The following is a 23,324-nucleotide window of genomic DNA, read 5'->3' on the forward strand; positions in this document are numbered from 1 at the left end:
CAACCATCTAGGGTCCTGGCCTTTGATCCTCTCTGGGCTTTTCCTGCATGGACTGCCAGGACAAGTCATGCAGACTTCCTAAAAAATGGAAGTAAGCTACAGGCCTTTTTCTCCTGTAGCACCTGGAACAGCCCCCTCCTGTCCATGCTCTCTGACATCACTCCCTATCACATGGTAAATGCACATCTACGAGAGGAATGGAAGATGGGAAAATAAGAAAAAACAGAACCAACAGCCCACTCCTCATGGGAGATTCATAAATTGCTCTGGCAGAAGAAAGCCCATTCTGGCCTCTCCTCTCCTTCAAGGCAGGAATAATTAGTGAACAGGCAATCTTATTTCTATACAAACACAAAAAACTAGCCTTTCTGGGAATCACAGAACCAACCACGTTTGTGCCAAGGAGCTGTGCCACCACAGTGTGTGTGTTGGTGTAAGAGCAGAACAGCCACTGCAAGAAGTTGCACAGCCTGCCCAGCCACATGGGAAATCAGTGGATTAAAAAGTATAGAATTAAGTCCGAAAGACAGACACTGGACTACAGCTCCTTCCATATTCCTGCACAAGTGCCTGCATCAATTACTCCCCCTCTGGCCCTGCTCCTCTCCTTGCCCATGGCTCTTGCATTCCTCACTGCTGACTGTCCTAAGCTAAACTGGAGGGAGTGGGAAATTTCAGCTTTCTTCTCCCCAAAAGAAAGTTGCAGTTAAGGACACGGCAAACAGAGCTATGAGCCTCTTCTGCTGGAAAAGCCAAGGGAAGGTAGGTTTGCCATGTCTGGAACAACTGTTCAGTTATTACACAACAAGTGAGCTCCCACAGGCTGTATTTTTGACTGAAGGGGGCCATCTCTGCTGCGCTTGATGCTGGATTCAGAGCTGTGCTCCGAGCACCCCAGTGAGGTCAGGCTTTTATGGGGATCCAAATGGTCCCTAGATCTTGATGGAGTCCAGTCAGTGCATGGTTCCTTTGCTTCCAAGAACACAACACTTCCTTACAGGCATCTGTGCCGAGCTCCAGAGTGACACGGCCAAACAGGGAGACAACTTGAAAGTTGTGCATGCTCCCAGTATTATGCAGGTCTGAAAAGCAGGATTTCTGGATCATTTCCTTGCTCTTAGGTGTCATAGTTTTTCCTAACTCCCATTTTAGGTGTCAAGACAGATGTTCTCGATATCTCTGCAGACTTCCCTGTAACTTAGCTACTCAATTCCTAAAGCAGGACTCACAGGAGTGTGGTGAGGTTAAGCATTAAGTACAGTGAGGCCTAATAAGATCACACAAATAAGAGAGAGTCATTCCAAGATAAATAGCTGGCATACCCAGAGTCTCATCAGTATGAAAAGAAGCTATATTGTATTCTGATCAAATAGTTTTAAATTAAAATTTGACATTCATATGCCATCTTACCCACATACTTCACAGAACCACTGAAAGAAAACACTTTATCCACTAACCATGGGTTCTCTTTGAAAACATCACCACCAAAGACTGCTCTGACACTGCACCAGCCGTGGAACTGAGAGGATGAGCTTTTCCTGGTATCTGTTCTAATCTGGGAGTTAAGAGAGGTTGCACAGCACCAACGGTAACACATATGAAGGAAGCACAGTTTACACTGGAGATTGATTTAATGAGTTTTTATAAAGTCTTTTATGTCAAAGCCAGCTTACGATAGCCTCATCTAGGATGGTATCTAATATCAAAAAGAGTATGCAGTCTCTTATCTTTTCACATTTACCATTCACACTTTCCCTGAAGTTATCTGGAAAAACTGTGCTTTGTGGGAGCCACCAGGCTCAAATTTTTTTTGCCTATTTCAGTTCTGACATTTAAATTCATCTTGAACTAACTAGGGGTGGGAGGTGACAATTTTATTTCATAAAACCTTTTGAAGTTTGGACAGAAACAGAAACATATCTTCCAGCATCTTTACAAAAATAATTTCAAAACATCTATTTTCAGATCTAAGTTACAGAGAAATGTCTGTAAGAGCTGAGACTGGCATGGGAGACCCATGTGTTTAACTTCTTCTAATTCAAACTAGAAATCCTCATCAGATTAAAATACTCTAAATATATAAATGTACAGGAGCTTATACACAGAAAATCTACACGTCATGCCAGTGCATTAACTCCCATGTAACCTCCTGAATGGTGATATTATTAAATTATATAAAAAGCTTACTGAAAACACAAACCAGTTTACTTCATTAGTTATATTTACTGGAAAATTTTCCCATCTTGCCCCAGCTGTAAGCTACAGAAGCAAGTACAAAAAGTGCAGGAAAGCAACAATTGCCAGTGGGAACTTTCCTGTCATCCTGAACGCTAGAGGAAAACACGACCTCACAGATCTAGGCCCAGATCAGAAGCTGTCAATCTCCCCATCACCTACATGTTGACTTCTTAAGGAAAAGATCACATGGAATGGCAGCTCATGGTGTGAACTTCCCAGCTGGGGGCTCGGACTGCAGAGACTTTCAGATCCCTTTGACAACTTGTATAACTTCATACAAAGCATAATGTTATAAACTGATTTAAAGGACAATTTCCCTCTGAGCAAAGGTGCAGCATAAACAGCTCCATTAACCAGCTCACCACTTAAGATTCATACAAGTCCATAAAGCAGGTGTTAAATAGACCTTGTATTGATCTCTTCAATCTGGAATGAATTTTACTGCCAATACACAGACACATGCTTTTAAGATATATACAATCATTAATTGTCTGTATCAAGATCAGAGGCTGGAAAAATATGAACCCAGCATTTTGACTGTTTCATGCTTGATTTCATTAGCTAGTAAAATGGCCTAATGAATCAGGTCTGCAGCTTCATCTGCAAACCTCTCACCATCGAATGCTATCCATGGCAAATCTGCCAGCAGGCACATCTAGGTACTGTAGCCTGAACAGCTCACCCAGAAGTGAAATACTCAGGAAATCCATCTGTGAAATACTCAGGAAATCCATCTGAACACTATCCAATGGATTATGAGTGACAGAACAAAGCAAAAAATACATCAAACACCTGAAACGGGAAATCACTCCTGAATGCAAGGCAATTGGTATCACGAAAATATTCAGAACATGCCTTACCTGTGTAGTGCACCACACACGTCTGACCCTTCTTTGGAAATGTCCGTCCTGTTGAAATTATAAAAGGTTATTCTTTTATCTTTTCTGATTGACCTGGCTAGGCAGGTTTATCTTTCAAGAGGAAAATGCTGGACTGAGATTTGGTATTAGCCACTTGGTTACTTCAGGATATCTGACAGCTGTAAATATAAGTGGATCCTCATACAACTTGTAGCACAAGTCTGATGAGGAGCAGCGGAGGGAATTGGAGGTGTTTAGCCTGGAGAAAAGGAGGCTCAGGGGAGACCTTATTGCCAAAAGAGATGGTAGGGAGTTGGAATTAGCCTCTTCTCCCAGGTAACAAGTGACAGGATGAGGGAAAATGGTCTCAAGTTGCAGCAGGGGAGGTTTAGACTGCATATTGGGAAACATGTCTTCACAGAAAGGGTTGCGAAGCATTGGAACTGACTGCCCAGGGATGTGGTGGAGTCACCATCCCTAGAAGTTTGAAAAACATGTGGATGTGGCACTTGAGAACATGGTTTAATGTTGAACGTGGTGGTGGTGCTGGGTTGACGGTTGGACATGATGATCTTAAAGGCCTTTTCTAACCTTAACGATTCCATGATTCTATGACTATGTGTTATCAAACCACTAATATGCAAGACTGGAATGGGATGTTTTAGGTTAGAAGGTCCCAGTTTGGCTTCTATTTAGCTCTTCGACCAAATACTATTTTCCTTACATAATTTTCCCGACATATCTGCATTTTATATACATTTACATACTGTAAGTGCAAAAGGACAGTCAAAACTTCATGGATTATAACATTAAAATTCTCAGAATGTTTTTGCTATGTTTTTTTAAATAAAGTCTTAGTCTGACATCGTGAAAAAATACATTTGTATTCACATCTCTAATGCCTTTCACTCATGACAGCTCTATAAGGGCATCTTTAATTATCAGGAATGGGTTTTACACAAATTTTCACGTACAAAGGCAGCTTAATTTTTTAGCATCGGGCAACAGTAAAGTAGTAATACACTGAATTCTTGTAAGAGCCTGGTAGCTCCTCCTAAGATGTTCATACTGAAAGGAAAAAAGGCTTAAATTATTTGCTTGACACTGGAAAATGAAATTACCATTCCCATTTTACCTGTTTTAGGTACTGCCAAAGGCACTAAAAGCTAAGGAATGATTTTCCAGGCTCAATTAGTGCCAATGGTGTATTAAAGCCACTAATCTTGATTTCTCAAGGTTGGCCAGGGGAATGCCCAGGTTCATAAAGCATCAGCGAGACCAATTATTAAGGAACATCCTTGACAGAAAGCTAAAAACTGGGGATTTGCCCAGAGAAGTTGTGGATGTCCCATACCTGGAAGTGTTCAAAGCCAGGTTGGACAGGGCTTGGAGTAACGTGGTCTAGTGGAAGGTGTCCCTGTCCATGGCAGGGTGTCGGAACTGGACAATCTTTAAGCTGAAACTGAGGCTCATATCTTAGTCAGCTTTCTGGGCTCTTTAGTCAGAATTAACACGATAACAAGTTATGCATTACAGGGCACTTAGCAGGGTATAAACCAACAAGTAACACTCAAGCGATGGCCTCAGGGCTTACATGCCAAAAGCACACGAGCAGTAAATGGCAGGAGGGCAGGCTAATGCAAGGAACAAACATTTACAGCATTAAATTGAGAAGATGGTGTTTCCAAGCACCCCATGAACGGCCTCGTTCATCGGCTCTGCTGGCAGGAATATCTGTAGCTATGAGTTGCACAAAATGCAGTGCAATAGGTATCCAGTTAGGGCACCATGGCATGCTACAGTGGGATTCATCTCTTTTAAATTCAGCCATCTACAACACAGGCAACTATCATATGCCAGTCTCCTGGGCTTCCTCTATTGACAGCAGAGAATTAGCAGTGCTTTGAGAGAAAGCCAGCCTATCCAGAGAGAGCCAAGACGAATTATTCTCTGGAGATGACCACAGAGAAAACTGAGAAGGCTGCTTTAGACTAGCCAGCTAACCTGAGAAAAGTTAAGTGAGATGAATCCTACCCTTGGTAAAACAGGTATTATTCAAATGATGCATTATTATGCAGAAATCTGAGGAAAGCACTATCAGACCTTATGGACACATACTCTGCTGCGTGAGTGTACCACCAGCAAAGCCAATGAAGGTACATAATTTCACATCAAAGCTGAATTAAAAGCAGAGATTCGCAAGACCAGTGACTCGCTGTGGTTTAAGACAGTGCTTAAAGTCAGATGATTTTGATTAAGACTTGCAACCAAGAGAACTAATCCATATAACCTTATTTGGAATAGCATATTGCTTACAAAGACAGCCTTGATCTATTTAATAGCTAGAAAGTACCACTATGAGATTAAGTTCCACCCTCCTTCCTACTCTCAACCCAGCACCATTACTTATATCCACATACCTATTTGGCTTTTACATCTGTGCAACCAAGAGAAGAATTCAATCCCTAGAGCTAAACAGCATAGGGGAGAAGCAAATTTAAAAGCATACATAAAGAAAGGAAGGATATCGGAGCAAGAAACTTAAGATGTGATCAACTTCAATGCAGTATTCATTGTAGATCACCCAAGGGTGAACTTGGTCTATTATATAGACACATATGTATGTTAGAAATTATATCCTCTTAAAAAAAAAAAAACCAAACAAAAACAAACCCTTATGAAATTATATTATAATCCCACAGACGAGCAGAATACCACGAATTTGCTCTGGAAAGGCGAGCCTGTGCCAAGGAGAGGTGAGTGACTGCCACCCGGGTTGGAACTCAGCCTTCGCCAGCATCCCACGCTGGACCGGGAGGCGGCGGTGCCACGCCGGGGGGATGCTGGCACTGGCGGACGGTGGCCCCGCCGAGGCCGGGCTCGCCACCGGGGAAAGTTTGGGCTCTCCGGCGGCGCTGACCCCGCGCTCGGGCTGTGCAGCTGTCGGCGGATGCCACAGAAATCCCGGCCGCCTCTCCGCCCCCGCCGCCGCCGCCGCGACCCGGGGCGGCCGCCCGGCCCCGCTCCGCCACTCCCGCACCGGGGGTTCATGCCCGCGGGGTTGCGGAGCTGTGGGGGTGGCCGTGCCTCCCCTCCCTTCCTCTCCCGCACCGCTGCCCCCCGCTCCGCCGGCGGCGGGGCCGCGGCTCCCCGCTCCCGGAGCCCCCCGTGCCCCGCCGGCCCCGCGCTGCAGGGCTGCTCCCGCACGGCCCCGTACCGTCTCCCGGAGAGATGGTCTCGATCTCCACCCCCATGGCGGCACCGGCTCCGTTCGGCTCCGCTCAGCTCAGTTCAGCTTAGCTTATCTTAGCTCAGCTCAGCCCGGCTCGGCTCGGCTCAGCCCCGCTCCCCGGCGCGGCCGGACCCCCAGTGCGGGCAGTGCCCCTGGGCGGCCGCAGGCAGGGGCCGCCCCGGCTGCCCGTCAGCGCCCGCAGCCAATGCGGGGCAGGGGCGGGGAGGGGCGGGGAAGGGAGAGGAGGGGGCTGCTCGCCCCCGTTCCGGGCACACGGGGGACGAGGGAACGAGGAGTGCCCTGCGGCGGGTGGTCCGCCGGTCCGCATCGCCCTGCACCCCGCGGCTGTGCGGGGGATGCTGCTGCCATCCCCCGGGCAGGGCTCGCTTTAGTGGCGGCTCCCCTGGGGGTTTCGGCCCCGTTTCCTCCCCATCTGACGGTGCCTGTGCGGTTCCGAGCGGCAAGAGGGCTCAGGGGGTAGCGGTGCGGTACCGCTGCACAGCGCAGGCAAGGGGGCAGGCGGGGGAACAGGGCACCGTGCTCCCAAACCGTCTGGACACCAGGACGGGTCTGGGTGCGAGCGGAGGGTCGGCATTTCCAGTTACAAAGAGCCATCAAGGAAAGCATCCGTACTCGCACATCACGCTGAAGTGAATGTCACCCCGATTCTGCTGGTGAGCAGCAGCACCAGGGCAGTGGTACCCACCGGTGGTGACCCCACACAGCAGCAGCAGTGGCATGTCTCTAACGGGCTGGCAGTGACCTTGAGTTTCAATGCAAAACAATTTATAGCTTCTTGTTCGTATCCATGTTTTAAATAGGAAAATCCATGTATTGATTGCTCAGGTGTTCCTGTGATGCAAGATTACATATTCAATCTTGCTGCAACTACTTCTGATGAGTGCACTTGTAATAGATGAAAAATACTATTTCCTCATAAACTTATTGTGTACTTGAATATGAAGAGTTTTCACTGCCTCTAAAGGAATAGTTCTATTTACAGTTCTGTATGTTCTGGGTTAAAAATAAGAACGGAACTGTGACATCATCAGTTGTCCAACTGAAAGAGCTGTCTGTATCCATCCAATTCCAACCTACAATTCTTTGACATTGCTTTTCCAGGATTTTTATCTGTTGCAAACTGGGTTCCATTCAGGCAAAAAGATTTTCTTCTATATGGGCAGCTGTCAGGATGAATGAACTGGGGAATTACTGTGTTGGTGTGTAACTGTGATCTACACTCTGAGCTACACTGACCATCTCCATGCAGCTTTTCACACTACTCTGATCAGGCTGTTCACCTACATGCTCTATTGTATGTATCTTTTATTGTGGGTCAGACACTCCAAAATTTCTAGGGCTGGTTAGCAGAAGCTCCCCAAAAGTGGGCAAGTGAGGAAAATCATGGGCTCACACAAGTCCAGAAGCAGTAGAGAACTGGACAGGGATTCCTTTTGCCTGCCTCCCATCCCAGTGAATTCTACCTCTGTATGTAGCACGTATAGAATAAGCAGGCACCTACTGCAGTTCATCAGAGCTGGTCTGTAAAGTGCAAATTCTGAAGAGGGTTTATTTTCAGTGCCAATCTCAGAGTGTTGTTTGTTTTCTGATAAGTAGGAAGATACTAAAAACACATTTGAGAAACAGGCAAATGCCAGGTAGGAGATAAGTGGCACAGAGATATTAAGAATGCATGAACATTACTAGTTCCAGATGTGCCTCTGAGTCATTACAGAGCAACAAGGATGGCATAGGAAATACTGAGCACATAAGGGGAGTTATGAAGGGAAATTCTAGGTACATGGTGTCCTATTAGGGCCCTTGACTTTACAAGAAACAGCTGCTTTCATCCAGGCTTCAGGTAGATGTCTGTGTCCACTCAGACAATCAGAACATCAGAAGGCATAAGTCTGATAGATAAAAGCAATTTATACTTTGCTGGGCTCCCTTAAGTTTTTATAAGAATGTCTTTCCTTTGATCAGGGCCACACATCTCTCTGTGATGGGAGAATAATAGACGTTCCCAAGTGGTGTCATGTGGAAGGGGGAGATTGGACTCAATCACATACCAGATATAGTTTAGGTGGGATCACAGAATATCTGCTCCGAGTGTCATCTCAAGTAACAGGCCTTAAACACAGACTCCAGCATCCTCAGGCAGACTAACAACCCTAATAAAAAAGCAAATCCCACCAACGGCAAAATTCACAAGCCACAGGATGGGATTAGAAGGGACCAAGCACTGACCTAGGTCTAACATGCTGTATCTATAAGCATCCTATCCCATGGCCTGTTGCCCCATGCTGGGTCTCTAAATGCAAACAGAGCTTCTCTTGGGCATGAGCTAATTAGATCCCCTACACTCATATTCCCAAGCACATGCAAAGAAAGGTGAGACCAAGCTCCAAGACACAAAAAAGGATACATAGAGGATACCTCAAAGTTGTGGGTTGAATATATTTTTAAATTTTTGACAGCACAGATATTGAACAACAAGTAATGTTTCTATTTTTCATCTTATGGTACTCATTGTAGGCATTGAGGCACCCAAAGGTGTGTTAACAACTCCACAGCACATGAAGATCTTGGAAGAGTGGACTGTAACAAGGAATGTCCATATCTTCAGGAAAGCTTCTGAAGTATAAGAAAAAGTGGTTTAAGATTGGCAGAAAATTGGAGGGGAAACAGAAGGGACAAAGGGACTAAGAGGGAAAGTTCATGACCAAGGAAATGGGTAAAACCAGATTATCAAAGCAGACCAGATTAGTGTTTTAAGAACACTCTTTGAAAGCCATTGCATGACATCCACCTCATCCCCCTTTGTGATCCAGCATGTCTGTATTAAGGATAAAGTCCACTAGTCTCAGCTTCCAAGATTCTGTAGAGCTCGCTTTCCTGAACAGCCCTTTACCACAAGACCTTCCCACAGCATGTTTTCCTATCCTGGCAACAGAAACAGCAGTCTGAAAAAGCAGGGGGTACTCTCGACCCTCCTTCTCAAATGTTTTGATGGAACCACATGACTCCAACATCTGAGATTCTTCAGTGGTCACGAAGAGGACAAGTTGACCGCAGTCATTATGAGGTTTTTTCAAAAACCCATACCCACAAAGTTTAGCAGCTGAATATCTCATTTTCTTCAGTTAACCCCCCTACAGCCTGCACTGTTTACAAACTATTTATGCATTTCCACTTTTAGGAAGGCAAACAGTTTTCAAATTTTTAGAGTGTTTTAATTTAGTTCATAGTTCCTATATTGTGAAATCCTATTCTTCATTGTTTTTAAAATCTACAAAGGATCTACAAATCATGTGTAATAGATTCCATATGCACATGAAGAACACCCCTGGAAGGCAAAGCACTAAATTGCCCATAAACGGAAAGCACAAATTCTGCAAATGTGTAAATTCATGGAAGCCACAAAACCCCCCCGACAGTACACATTTCCGTCACCACCATCCATGGAGAAAGACTGAGCATTACTTTGAAACCCAACAAGTGTTCTATGAACAGTGAAAACAAATTAAAAATGTGTTACCAATACTGACCTTTCCACTCACTGAACCAACACGCACAACCAAGTGATTTTAATCCCGAAGTGTACAGGTCATGCAAAAGCAGCACCACAGTGGAAAAAAACTGATCAAAATAAACCCCAACCTGCAGAGCTCAGCAGGTCGTGTCATTGCGAATGTTCCTGTGCATCACCAGCCTTGAAAAAAGAGTCAGGCCAGAATCAGGGATTTCTCTGAAAGCATGTGCCTAAGGCAATTCTGACAGCACACCCACAGTGTCAGCCATTTGATGAGCAGATCAAACCCAAAAATCTCAATGTACGAGTTACAGGAGGGCTGTCTCGCTTCTCACTACTGCTGGTTACCACAGGCCTGCAGCACAGTCACCTCCTACCAACTGGTACTTTTCCAAAAGCCCCGAAACAGAGTAAGTCATCCTCCAGAAGCAATTATTCTAAATCCTTATCGTCCTCTTGGAAATGCTTATCCACATCTGTATATCCATACTTTCCTCTTGCAGCTGTAGCTGTGAGTGCAAAACTGCAGCTGGGATTTTTCAGTAGCATTAAAACTGCCTTATAAGCCAACACTTCTCTCTCACTGGCTTCTTCCCAACTCAGATATTCACATATTCTCTCTCATAGCGCTTCTATGTGAGTCATTACGAAGGTCTTGGACCTGATCTCCAAAGCCTTTTAGAGGACTAGGTGAGGTCACCTCAGGTGTGCACAGGGAAGAGCTCCAGCTCATCAGGATATACACCACCAGCTACCAGAGTCGAGAAACTGGTTGCTTATGTTCCAGAATGGAGGCAAAAATTCCACAAGACCAGAACATTAGTAATGGAGCTTGCTTCCAGAAGAGATTAATGCAATTTATCACTTCCAGAAACACATGGGTTTAGACAGACTCATGGTCTCACAGGCTTGTCTCCCCAGTCCAAGGAAAGGTACTGACATACTGGAAAAATCCCAAACATTCCAGTGTGGTCAGTGTCAGGAGAATGTGGAGAGGGGGAGGGAGCTGGGTTTGTTCAGCCTGCAGAAGGCAAAGAGAAGAAGGATCTCAGCTGCCGTCTACAACTACGTAACAGGTGGTGGAGAGGATGGTACCATACTCTTCTTAGAGATGCCCAACAAAAGGACAAAAAGCAATGTACGTAAGTTACAGCAAGGGAGCTTCTGGCTAAATATAAGTTGAAAAAAAAGTCTTCAAAGCATGAGTGATCAAACAACGCCTTAAGGAACCTGATCAAACTTTGATATCAGCCCTGTTCCAAGGAAGCAGTTGGACCATATGGCCTCCAAAGATCCATTCCCTGAACTGATTTATGAGTCTGTAATATTTTTCCTGCAAGATGAACAAGAGAAGGAAATGAAGAAGTGGTAGCGTGGTTAACCACAGTTCTGAAATTGACTGCATGACTCTAAATCACTTTGGATCTGTTTGCAATGTATAATGCTCCAAAGTGCCTAACACAAAACTAGCTAGCATCTCAGATGCAATATAAATATGGAATTGCAGCATCCATCCAGACTAATTAGCACACATGCAGATTGCTGCAGTGATATTGCTTCACTGCCGACTGTTTTGAAGGCAGCTTGCTGAACTGAAGATATGCTCTGAATCGCTCTCAGTATCTAATTTATATAAGAATGATCATTCTGCCCTGTCTATTTAGATTCCAGCTTTTCAGAGGGAAAGGTCATCCTTTATTATAAATAAATATAACATCTTGGGACCCAGAGGCTAAACTTATGCAGTGTTGTCTCACAAATAAAATTTCCAACAATAACAATATCTTAAATGGACAGTCCAAGAGGATTAGACTTTCTCTTCCATCCAATCCTTCATAGCAAAAAATGGATTAAAAAATGTAAGTAAGTTTCTCTTTCAAACTGAATGGAACATTAATGGAATCACATATATAAAGAGTAAACTAATTATTCCAGATCTGTCATTTCCTTGACATGGAAGTTACAGAAGGAAGTCGGTGACTTTGAGAAACTTTGTATTTACAGGGCAACACATTTTCTGCTTTCTTCAGTAAAACTCTTTTCTCTATAGTTTTGGTATTTATTCTGCTGCGTGAAGAAATGTCACTGCAAGACATATTGGAAGCAGTTCAAACAACAGGAGAAAACCAAACAAACCGCAAATATTAGCTACAAGCTCCTGATTAGTCTTTCGATGATTTTGGAAAATGTAACTGTGGAAATGAAATTAACTGGCATTCTCAATCCTCCAGATAAATGAATCAAGGGAGCTGGCTAATGGACTCAGAAAATTAAGGCTGTATTTGTTTTCCTTCGTTCTGCATGTGCAATTATAGCACTGTTTAATGAGTTTCTAGAACCTCCTGATCAAAATGATCTGAAGTTCTACCTAAAAGATCAGCAGAGAGAGAGGCAGGACATACCAGCACAGCTACAAGTAGGACAGCACAGAAAGACTGTAAAAAGTTGGGGTTTTTTTTTGCGTGGTACTCTGGGGACAGCTTTAATTCCAGGTAAGTGTTAAGAGATCAGCAACAGCCACTAAAAATCTCAGGCTTTTTACATTCATCTCTAGGAGAAATGCAAACACTAATCTTTCTGGTATTCAGCTCCTCATCAGGGTTGACCCAGCATTTGGCCTTTAGCTCTCTTAGAGAAAGGCAAGGCTGTGTCAGCCATTCCAGGTTTTGCACCTATGGAATCAAGGTGGCTGAATCCTGAAGAACAGGTGTTTAGGCTTAAACTGACCTTCAAGTAGAAAAATTTCAAATCCTTTCTACTAGATAAGCAGGAAAAAGTATTTTTATTTTCATTTTCCTTTAAATTAAGGCCTTATCTAAGATAAAAAAGAAGGCCAAAACAGAACCACTGCAGCCTCTCAGTAAAAATGTAGACCCCACAGAACCTTCAGTAAAATTCTACCTAACACTTAACTAGCTTAGAGGCTATGGATTAAAAATGTCATCCACTACAGCTCATTTTTAGCTTATATGGACAGTTACAGATGAACTATTTAAACAAGCAGGTGGATAGAAGCACAATGTTACCACTGTTTCATTTTAATTAGCAGGTTTGTGTTAGAACACATTCACCAATATTTTTGTAGGGGGATCCTGCTAAGTCTAACTAGCAAGAACAGTTCTAGGGAAGACCAAGTCAAAGGTGTTTTATTACAAGATTTTCCAAATACAGCTGGGAATCAGCTTTCTTCAGACACTTCTGAAATTGTCCCAAGTGGAACAGCTCTACCAGTGGCAGCAACAGCAAACTATTCAACTACTGTGGCCATTGGAAGTGTTATCATCAAACACAACCCATACCTCAAGCAAAATAAGACGCAGAGAGACCTCACAATGTTTCTCAATCAATATTCTCAACCACAGTTTAACTGCTTGAATAGATACTAGAACCCACATGATTCAGAAGCAACCAATTTTTACATAATTTATAAAATTTGCTTTCTAGTGCACTTTCCAAAACAGGTATTGCTGAGAGTTTGACTGTGTCTACACTGTCAACCCTGTTTGAATACAGGGTCATGTCCAGCTGATGCTGTCCTGAGTTCCTTTACAATAATAAATTATTTTCCCAGAGCTGACAGAGTTTGATGACCCTTGCAATTTATCAAGCTGAGGTAAATATATATCTGCTAAAAATATTACTATCCTTTGTTCCTCTTCGAGTCTCAGTGGGCTTTCAATAGAGAGTGATCTAACTGAGCACATACACTGTGGCAAAGAGCATTTAGCCATGCAAGAAGTTCCTAATTTATCTGATGTGTTTGGTGGAGATCATAAAAATATCACTTCAAAAGTAAAAATTTACATCATGATGTAAAAAAGAAGGTACTAGTAAGAGGTGTCTTCAAAACCAAATACATTTAATGTCTATGAAAGAAAAACACTGTCGTAATTTGGAAGCTGAATGTTGACTTACAGATGGAAAGACCCGTTAGATCATTCATTCCCTCCCTTTGCCAAGACAGAAATATTTCCTAAAGAGCATTTCATGCTCTTCTGCCCACTACAATTTTTACAACTCCAGTGAGTACTGGAGTTTCTATCGAAAACCCAATTGCTTTATAAAGCATGCACAAGAGACTGGCATATACATATGGGAGCATTAGGTCAAAAAACAGTGTTTTGAGATAGGTCATTCAGCAGTGGGAAGGATATGGGTGAGAATCACGCAGCCCTAGAAAGGGCTATTGGTGGGCTGATCCTTGATAAATGTGCTGGTTATGACAGACATGCACGTACTGACTGCACAACCATTCCTTGGCATTCACCTGTCCGTACTCGTATCCTATCTGAGTACTTCAGCTAGGTTCATAAAGCAAGAGCATTCATCTATTTTAGGTACTTCAGGATGGAATTAATCATGCCCTAAAAGTATCTATTCTTCACCACTGACTTTTAAGTGACTCAGTAAGCAGGTTCCGACTTAGACAAGTATAGTGTGTATTGCTAGAGGGATGTTAGAGAGCTGAGGCTCAGCTCTGTCGTCCAGTGGCCTACCTTCATATAGGCAGCCATGTGTATATGCCTCAACACAGAAATGTTAATTTGTGGGATGAATCCCACACCTGCAATTATGAGAAATGAGTATCATTCTCTGTGACAATCTTTACATAACCATCCCTTACATGCTTTCCTTCCTAATTTCTCACCTGTTTTGGTTCAGTGTTGTGAAAGCCAGAAAAACATTAAGCTCTTGCTGGGAGCAAGAATGAAGTGGCATTCTGGAAAGATTTGGTTCTCTTCTCCTCCCTCCAGTGAACCACAGGAGTCTCACTCTAAACCAAAAAAGGGATGAATGGGTGATTAACAAATGCTCTGACAACTCTATTCCCCCAAACATGTTGAACTGCTATGTTAGAATTGCCTTTCTGTTACAGAGCAGGGGGAATTCCAAGAGCCACAAACATCAACAGCACTGTTGACAACATTTCTGCAAGAGTGATGGATAATTCAGGTTGGACTGATGTGATGGAGGATCTCTGGTGCCTTCCCTGAGACCCAGGGGGATTTCAGAGAATCCAAGGTCCCACATCACAGGGCTCACTGCAGTCAGTCATACACATGTGGTATTTGGAGACCTGATGTCTAGCAGCATATCCCTGAGTGTGGAAGTGAGTTCACAGAATTTGTGAACTTCTATAAGAAGATGCAAAACTTCTGTCTTGCTCTAGCAGTGTCTCCTCCATCATATGTATCCCCACAGTAGATGATATTTACAGATGACAGATCAAACCAGCCTGTTACCCTTGGCCCAGGCAGTCCCTCCAGAAGGGTAAGATCAAGGCTCTGCAAGTATGAAAAAAATAGTCTTATAAAAAAGTGGCTTTCCTGCCTGAAGTCTCCTTAGCTTGGATATAGCCTCCATAGAAAAGACAAGGGGCTGGTCTTCACATAATGATTTGCATACATGTTTTTTTAATTAACCACACTTCTTAACAGTTTCTTAAATATGTTTCTGTAAAAAACACAATATTCCATTAGAGCTTTCCCAGTTTACATGACATATGTACAAAAATGTATAGCTAGTGGGTAAAATCCTATTCTGAGAGAAGTAACAGCATACAGAGACATCCCTGTCAGAAGAGCACTGATTTACATATCGTGATCAGTGGATCTGCTCTGACAGATTACGGATTTTGTGTCTTTATTAACTGTGCATCACTTTCACATTCAGTTCCAGTTAGCTGATGACAGATAACTATTTTTTGAAATCAGATCTCAAGGCAAAGAAATGTCTATGTGGAAAAATAAAGACATTTAATATGTATTTATTATGTAAATAAATACTCAAGTGTCTTGAAAGTGTTGAAGTAAATGACACATCAACTTAAATTGGTGAAATCATGCTGAGTAGCTTTAAATAGAAATACTTTTGAAGTAAAAATACCACAAAGCATTAGACATTTCGTAAAGTTGAGTTAAATTAGTATTAGAAAAATTATTACTCTTACGTTTTTTACATATTTAGCTGAATCTGTCTTCCTCTGAAGTCACCGGGAATATTAACATCAATTTAATCAACTTGAAGCAAGATTTAGCCTGGCAGAGTTATTTTACCATGAGTAAAGGAGAAAATTAAGTCTGAAACTCAGCTTCTCCAGCAAGGCTCTGAACTCAGATCCACAGAGATATTTAGATACCAATCTCCCACTGGACAAGAAATAGACAGGTAAATATATTTAAGAACCTCAAACTCATTATCTCTGATCCATATTGAACACAAAAAGTATTCACTGTTTCCCTGAATAATAAGTAGAGCAATGTGGGAAAACAGCAATATAAAATCAGTATTATATAAAAGGTGCAGCTCACCCTCCACAATGGTGAAGGCTGGATTAATTTTCTAGCACTCATTATGAACCATGGGAACTCATGGCTACCAACTGACAGCTGCGTGCAGCTCAGTGTTCAGTTTTGGACTTTATTTGTAACAACCATCTCCTCCAAAGCACCTGGCTGGAATCACACTGCAGGGCAGAGCCAGCCAAGGTGCCACCAGCTGCAATACCTTGTTTAAACCACAGGTGACATTCTGATCTGAGTTGCACCAAAGTTAATCAGAGACACAGAGATGATAATAGATCAGAATCTGATCACTGTTGGTGTAAAGTTTGTGGTCACACACTAGAGTGTCTCAGATTTCTAACAGGTTACACTTTATGTTGCTTTCTGGGGTCTCAGTTGAAGTCTGTGGTATTGCCAGGAGAGTTTCAATTACCAGCCTGTACTGTAAGTGTGTGCTATAGAGATCTGTGCATGCCAGGGTAATGCAGAAATATTATTTCTATTTCTTTCCCCTGAAGAATACAATAACTGAATGAGGGGAACTTGTTTTTTCCTCTCTATTTTTATCCTGCTTTTAAAGATAAGGCTGTGCCAAAAAAAAGTGAATTGTCTCTTATATTCACCTTGTGCCTGCTTTTATCACCAGTATAACTTGTTTTATTTCTATAGTCATGGCATAACTTATGGTTTTTTACCATTGTATATTTTACAAGTTTTCCATTATTTACAGTTTTTTAAAGATACAATCTGAAAGATAATCTTAGTTCAAATGAGTTTTGTCATATATGGTGTTTATGGGGGTATCAGATGATTCTGTTCTCTCAGAAGTTCCTTGCCCACATTATTGCCTCCCACAGAAAAACACCCACAGAATGAACCATGGGAGGGAATTTTCCTTGAGATCCTCAAATGTTATCCCAAATGGATTCCGAGGCTCCAGCTTGATTGCTACAAAATAGAGCTCACATTGTATCCAAACACTGCAGATTTCAAGGCACACTGAGCATTAGAAATTTTTTAAAAGGCCACAACAAACTAATGCTCACTACCATGCCAGTGGAACTTTGTGGATGTTGCCATTTTTATATCTAAAAATCTTAGAGAATTAACTATAAATAAGCATAAGTACATCAGATGAAGTCCTATTTCCTAATGCCTTCAGAGAGAGATAAAAAGCTCACTGTGGCTCTCCTGCAAATATTTTGCAAGATTTTGGTGTTTGTGAGATGACCTGAATTCCAGAACTGAGGATGATTCTGTTACTGGTAAATCTCATAGATTCAGCCTCTCATAATGTCAGAGACACTGCTGAAGAGTGGATGCTTTAAGAGATGATGAAATGAAAAAAAAACAACCGCAAATAAAGTCCGATCTTCCACATGAATAGTCAGTCCATGCTCTCAAGATGTCTGCACAGCTTCAGAACACACATCATCCTTAGCGAAACATCTGAGCATTTCAGTCACACTGATGCAGAAGGAGTTTCTGCCTCCAAACCACACTTTAGGTTGCTAGAATCCAGCTGCAACACAGTCTTGTTAGGATATTTAAAGCACAATGGTGCAGAATATAGATGAGAATCTGTGCTAAAGAATAAATAGCTTTATCAGTTTCAGCAAAATACATGCAGAAGACAGCAAAGCAGAGAAGCACCATTATATTAAAGCAAACCAAAAATATCTTAAACAGACTCTACCAATTTGTGGAGCTGTTGGGATTGTATTTTAACATAATCTATTAATTATAACTACTATAGGTAAGTTACTACTAATAAATGACACAACAATCCTACTACCACTTGGAGGAAGTACAGAGTAGTCAGAGCTCCCAGTAAAATAGGTATAGCAGTGGGGCATCTGTGCCAGCAATGGGTAAGGTAAAATCATTAAACAACATGGTTTCACCACAAGCACAGACAAAGACCAAAAATTTAGAAGTCTAGCATAAAAAGGGATCTTCTAACCTTCTAACCTGCATATTTAGCTTTTTAATTTTTACCTATTCCAGTCATCCTTGCTGGTTTGTCCTTGACAAATATAAAAAGGGCTTTATTTTGAATGTAATCTTCACTAAATAATCCACAAAAAGCAAGTGAATGAGCATGTGAGATGATTACATACACTTGGGAATTCTTTAGTGGTACTAAGCATCCTCAGTAAATATACCTGGAAAAAGGATATTAAAAAAATTCTTACAGTAGAGGTACGACTGCCTTCAATGAGACTTTTGTTTCCCCCAAGTGGTACTATGAAAATATATAATGTATAAACCAGCCAAAGATGCAGAATGTATCTGAAGTTACGTCTTAACATCTTCAACTATAGTTTTTACATTGATAACTTGTAAACCTCTCCCAAGGTTTAATTTATTAACTTTTTAATGTAAAAAGCAAGAGACACAAATTACATGAAAGCTGAAAGGAGATATACTGGCAAAACAAGAATTACAAAAAGGTGCTGAGGATGAGATTCAGTCACCTTCATATAAGCTTTTAATGCCATCTTAGACAGTCTAGGGACTATGTAGGGATCATCTCTTTGTTGCCAGCTGCCATTCCAGAATGGCACTACTACTCTATAAGTCCTATGCCACATCTGCCAGCCCAGCATGGCTGTCTCAGATATCTCAGGGCACTGAAAATAGCAATGGTTGCTTATATTTAAGTAATTAATCCCACCCTGACCATTTATGCTCAGCGATCTGCAAGCTTTGTCCAAGGTAACCCCAGACAAGGATGCACTGAGGAGGGAGGGGTAGAGACATCAAAGGCAGTCCCTCTGAGCCAGTCCTGAGCCTGAAACAGCACAGTTGACCCAAACTGGCACATCCTCACAGGGCCCTGCTGTGTTACAGGAGTTTATCAGTTGGTTCCTCTGGGTCTTTGTCAACTCAAGGATCTTGCACCATGTTATGGTATATATTGTAGACACTGCGGAGTTAAGAGAAAAAGGAAAATGTTGGCTTCCCCTTCACATTTTGTCTATGTGATGAGGGAACAGCCCTCAGAATACAGGTGGCTGGGAAGACCAAGGAAGAGATCAATATATATTTGTAGCTAGGAAATCTGTCCCAGTAAAACAGACTCTAATTACTAATCAGCTGTCTTTGCTTCTAGACTACTTTGCTTTTTTTTTTTCCTTTTTTAAAATCTCACCTTCCTTCATTCTCTTGTCACTGATAACAGAACAGAGCATGATTTCCCTTTACTACTTTCCTTTCGTAGCCACTTGGGATCTTGTATCTTTGAAAGGTGCTGCCCATCAGAGATTGCAATCTGCCTCGCACAGTTCTCAGTTATGTTTAAATCTTCTTTTATCCTTCAAAGGCTGGCTGAAAAAAGTGTCAGGTCATTATTTCAGGCTGTAGCTCAATACTTAGGCTTAACAGCGTATGATCTCTCTCTTCACTTAAGACCTTCATTCACTGAAGGGCGAGGTATTAGGGTGTTATTTTTAAATATATTCTCAGCAGCGAAGAGTTAAAAATAGTCTTCTACGAAAATGCACAGTAATTGGTTAAACCTTGTTAGCCATCACATGAAGATGTAACTCCTCCCAGGAAAAGACATAGCCAAAGCAGCTTTGACATGGATTTATACTTAGAAGAGCAGCTGCAGGCCTACAGGGAAGGAGTTCACAATATAGGCTCTTGGATTATGAGCAGAAAAAAACAGCTTCATTCTGGAAAGGAAGGGAAGGAGACATGCGAAAAAATTTTCCTCATCGTGAACTACAAGTGAATTCTGTGGATTCTGTACTTTGGAACAACCACCATTAGAGAGAAATCTTAAAAAGATGGAGCTAGGAAAGGCAAAGCTGCTGAGAACTGGCCTCAATGCTTTATATCAGGCCATCCATCCCGTGCATGGAATCGCTTGGACAGATGGGAAACAAGTGATACTGACTGCTTTATACTACCAAAATGGAGAGCTGAAATTTGGAGACTCAAGTGTTCTTGGCCAATTTGAACATGTTCATGGGCTTTACTGGGGCCCGTGTTGCTCTACAGACACCCCAGCTCTGCTCGCTGTTCAGCACAAAAAGCATGTAAGCATTTGGCAGCTGCGCTACAGCACTGCAGATAGGAAAAAACCCTTGATTTCTCAGACTTGTGAAGTTGGTGAGCCATTCCCACTGCTCTCTCAGGGCTGCGTCTGGCATCCAAAGAAGGAGGTCTTGGCTGTGCTTACAAAACGGGATGCTTCAGTCTTGCATGCTGTTCGTACTGACAACGCACGGGTTAAGGCAGATATCAAGAGCAGTGGGCTCATCCACTGTGCTTGCTGGACGAAGGATGGTAATCGTTTAGTAGTTGCTATAGGCAGTGCCTTGCACTCCTATATATGGGATAATGCTCAGAAAACTCTAAACATCTGCTCCTTTTGCCCAGTCTTTGATGTGGGAGGTTATATCTGTGCTATAGAAGCCACACTGGATTTCCAAATTGCTGTAGCTACTGAGCTTCCTTTAGATAATATCTGTGGTTTCAATGCAGGCATTGCATTTGATGTGCCGTCTGGTACAGAAGCTGGTTCTTTAATCTCACACTCTGCTCTGGTGCTTGGTGATGAGGAATACTCACTGGACACAAGAAGAAAGTCCATAGATTCAGATAGATCGGGTGTTGATTCAGTTGCTTCTTCTTCGTCAGGTCCCATGGATTTAACCCATATCCTTGCAAACCACCGTCGGTCTGATCCCAGTCCTCTTGTTACTCTGAAACGCAAAGACTCTGCAGCAACAAATGGTCAAGATTCTTCTCACTTGATTTTGGTGACTTTTGAGAGGAAAGTAACCACCACCAGAAAAGTCACGATCCCAGGTATTCTGGTTCCTGATATAATGGCTTTTGACCTTAGAGCTCAGATTGTGGCAGTAGCCTCTAATACTTCTAACATTGTTCTGGTGTATTCAGTAACCTCTTCCTGCATGCCTCACATTCAACAAATCCAGTTGGAAAAAAATGAAAGACCAAAAGGCTTATGCTTTTTAACAGACAAACTCTTACTGATTCTGATTGGTAAGCAGAAGTTCCCTGATCCTAATCTCATTCCATCTACAAGTTCAGACAGGTATGTAATACGTCTTATGATCAAAGAATTGATGCTGGAAGAAAATTCTTCAGCATTGCCTGAGACTAAGCAGAATATGTTTTATAACTTTGAATCCTCTGTTAATATACCTGGAAAAAGAAAGTTCTTTGAAAGTCTTGCTACAGAAGACCAACCTCAAAGCAGGGAGCTGTTAATACCAAGAAGCACAGTTATTCAATCACCAAGTGGTAGGAGAAGACTCATCGAAGAAGTAAAGAGCCCTAGTTATGAGCAGAGCTCTTCATCAAGTGTGAGTGACCTGGACGAAAAAAGGCTCCCAGGTGACTCCTCGGTGGCCTTGGAAACTTTGGATGCTGAACCTACGAATCGCTCGGTGTCTCTTCGTGGTTTTGGATCGCCTACCAGGATTTCCAGCAGACCAACGTCCCCCAAAGTGCAGTTCAATGAGATCCGAGAAACACCTAGTTCTCCTAAAAACAACAACTTGCCAAGTGAAAGAGGGGTGAGTCACATATCTAGAAATTTAGAGAGACTTTGTGGCAGCTTCAATGAGTTACAAGTGAGTCTTTCTGAAATAACGGACTTCGCCAGAAACGGGAGGAGGATATCTTTGGCCTATCCGTGCTCACAGGAACCACCCGTCGTTCATATCACTTACCAGGTAACAATTTACCAGCTTAAAAATGTTGTGATAGGACACTAAAACTTTTAAACAATCTTGCATTTATTTAGGTTTAAATCAAGAGGATGCACTTCAATTCTTATCAACGCATGAGAAATGCAACCTAGGTTTGGCATCAAGCTTAATCTAAAGTGGAATTATAATTTGTCATTGAAACAATAACTCAGGATGATGTGGGTAGCTTAGAGGATACTTGACATGGGAGTTTTGTCTGTTTGTTCTTTGTCTATGCACAACTGTCTTGAACACTGGCTGATTTTGTGTGCATCTGTCAAAGAGAGAGAACAGAGCCAGAGTTGTTAATGTACAGAAGGTTTATGTTAGTTTAGTGCAGAGCTGAGCCAATGAGTGGTAGTAGCCCACCAGAAACATAATAAATTCAAAGCCAAGTTCAAATCCAAAGTCTGAAGATAGCCAGCCTCACAGGAAGGCTGAAACATAGCATTGAATTGCAATTTATGGAAAAATCAAATGGGCATGACATGAATTTGGCTTATTCCTACTTTGATTTCTCACCACTAATCTTCACAGAGCTGGATCTACTCAATTTGTAAAACATATTACCACTTAAAATTTTCTGGAAAAAAATCCACAACCAAACAAACAAAAACCCCAATCCATCAATACGTAATTATCCTTTCATTAAATAAATAGAAGAATGTCAAACCATCATGCTCCTATCTACCCTTTTTTTGGCAAATTTCCTACTGGCTTCAATAAGAATTTCAGCTAAGGAATGTAGGTTGGGTAATTAATTCTGGCTATTCTTAGTATTATCTGCAGTAACACTAACATTATACTGATCAAATTTTTGAACATGTTGATGATAGTGGTATTGCTGCTAAAACTGGGGTCCCTTTCAGGATGTAGATGCCACTTATAAATGCATTCTTATCTACTGCAACATAAGCAGCATTGTGTCAAAACAATACATTACACCGTGATGATGCTGAAGTATGTACTTCTCAAACAAATTTCACTTCCTTTTACTTTAAAGAATTCCATACAGACATCTAAGTACCCCTCCTTAAACACTCATTAAGGGAATGGTGACTCGATTCAATCATGTTCATTAGTTTTTAATAATCATTTACTTGGCTTTAAGCAGATTCTAGTATGTTGTCTCCTCTGGATAAAAGCAAAGCCTTCGATCTGAATTAGTCAATAACTTAACTTGAATACATTATACAAATCCTGGTGAAAAAGCAACATATCTATTTTAAATCATTTAGGATTTTATTGGCCAAGAAGCAAGTCCTTCTGTTCTTCAGCATGTTCAAATTAATTCTGATTTCTTAACATAAATCAACTTATTTATTTAGCAAGCAGCCTTATCTCTAGGATTCAACTGGATTAACCTTTCCAAAGAGAAGTTTTATTTGTGATACATAGCATTAATCTAAGATCTGAAGTCACCATGCATGTTTGCTTGCACAAGCAGTA

At 41.9% G+C, this 23,324-nt stretch overlaps 2 protein-coding genes across 2 annotated transcripts in view; one reads left to right on the forward strand and one right to left on the reverse strand.

The window, feature by feature from the left end:
• The window catches only part of FKBP1B (FKBP prolyl isomerase 1B), a 45,213-nt gene extending 38,758 nt beyond the window's left edge, over positions 1-6,455 (reverse strand). The window contains exons 1-2 of the mRNA XM_027690097.1: positions 6,316-6,455; positions 3,099-3,146 (exon numbers count right to left, since the gene is read on the reverse strand). Coding sequence (XP_027545898.1) covers positions 3,099-3,146; positions 6,316-6,352 — 85 coding nt within the window. The 5' untranslated portion in view covers positions 6,353-6,455. The remainder of the gene's footprint in view (positions 1-3,098; positions 3,147-6,315) is intronic.
• A 13,376-nt stretch (positions 6,456-19,831) lies between these two features.
• WDCP (WD repeat and coiled coil containing) lies at positions 19,832-22,478 on the forward strand. Its single transcript, XM_027690102.1, has one exon. The coding sequence runs from the start codon at positions 19,941-19,943 to the stop codon at positions 21,900-21,902; it is 1,962 nt and encodes a 653-aa protein (XP_027545903.1). The 5' UTR covers positions 19,832-19,940; the 3' UTR covers positions 21,903-22,478.
• The last annotated feature ends 846 nt before the right edge of the window (positions 22,479-23,324 follow it).

The sequence above is a fragment of the Neopelma chrysocephalum genome, unplaced genomic scaffold (genome assembly GCF_003984885.1).
Source record: "Neopelma chrysocephalum unplaced genomic scaffold, ASM398488v2 Primary Assembly neopelma1_80, whole genome shotgun sequence".
Taxonomy (NCBI): domain Eukaryota; kingdom Metazoa; phylum Chordata; class Aves; order Passeriformes; family Pipridae; genus Neopelma; species Neopelma chrysocephalum.

Excerpts from the sequence above, each read along its gene's own strand:
- WDCP (XM_027690102.1), top strand. The coding sequence starts at position 19,941 with ATGGAGCTAGGAAAGGCAAAGCTGCTGAGAACTGGCCTCAATGCTTTA.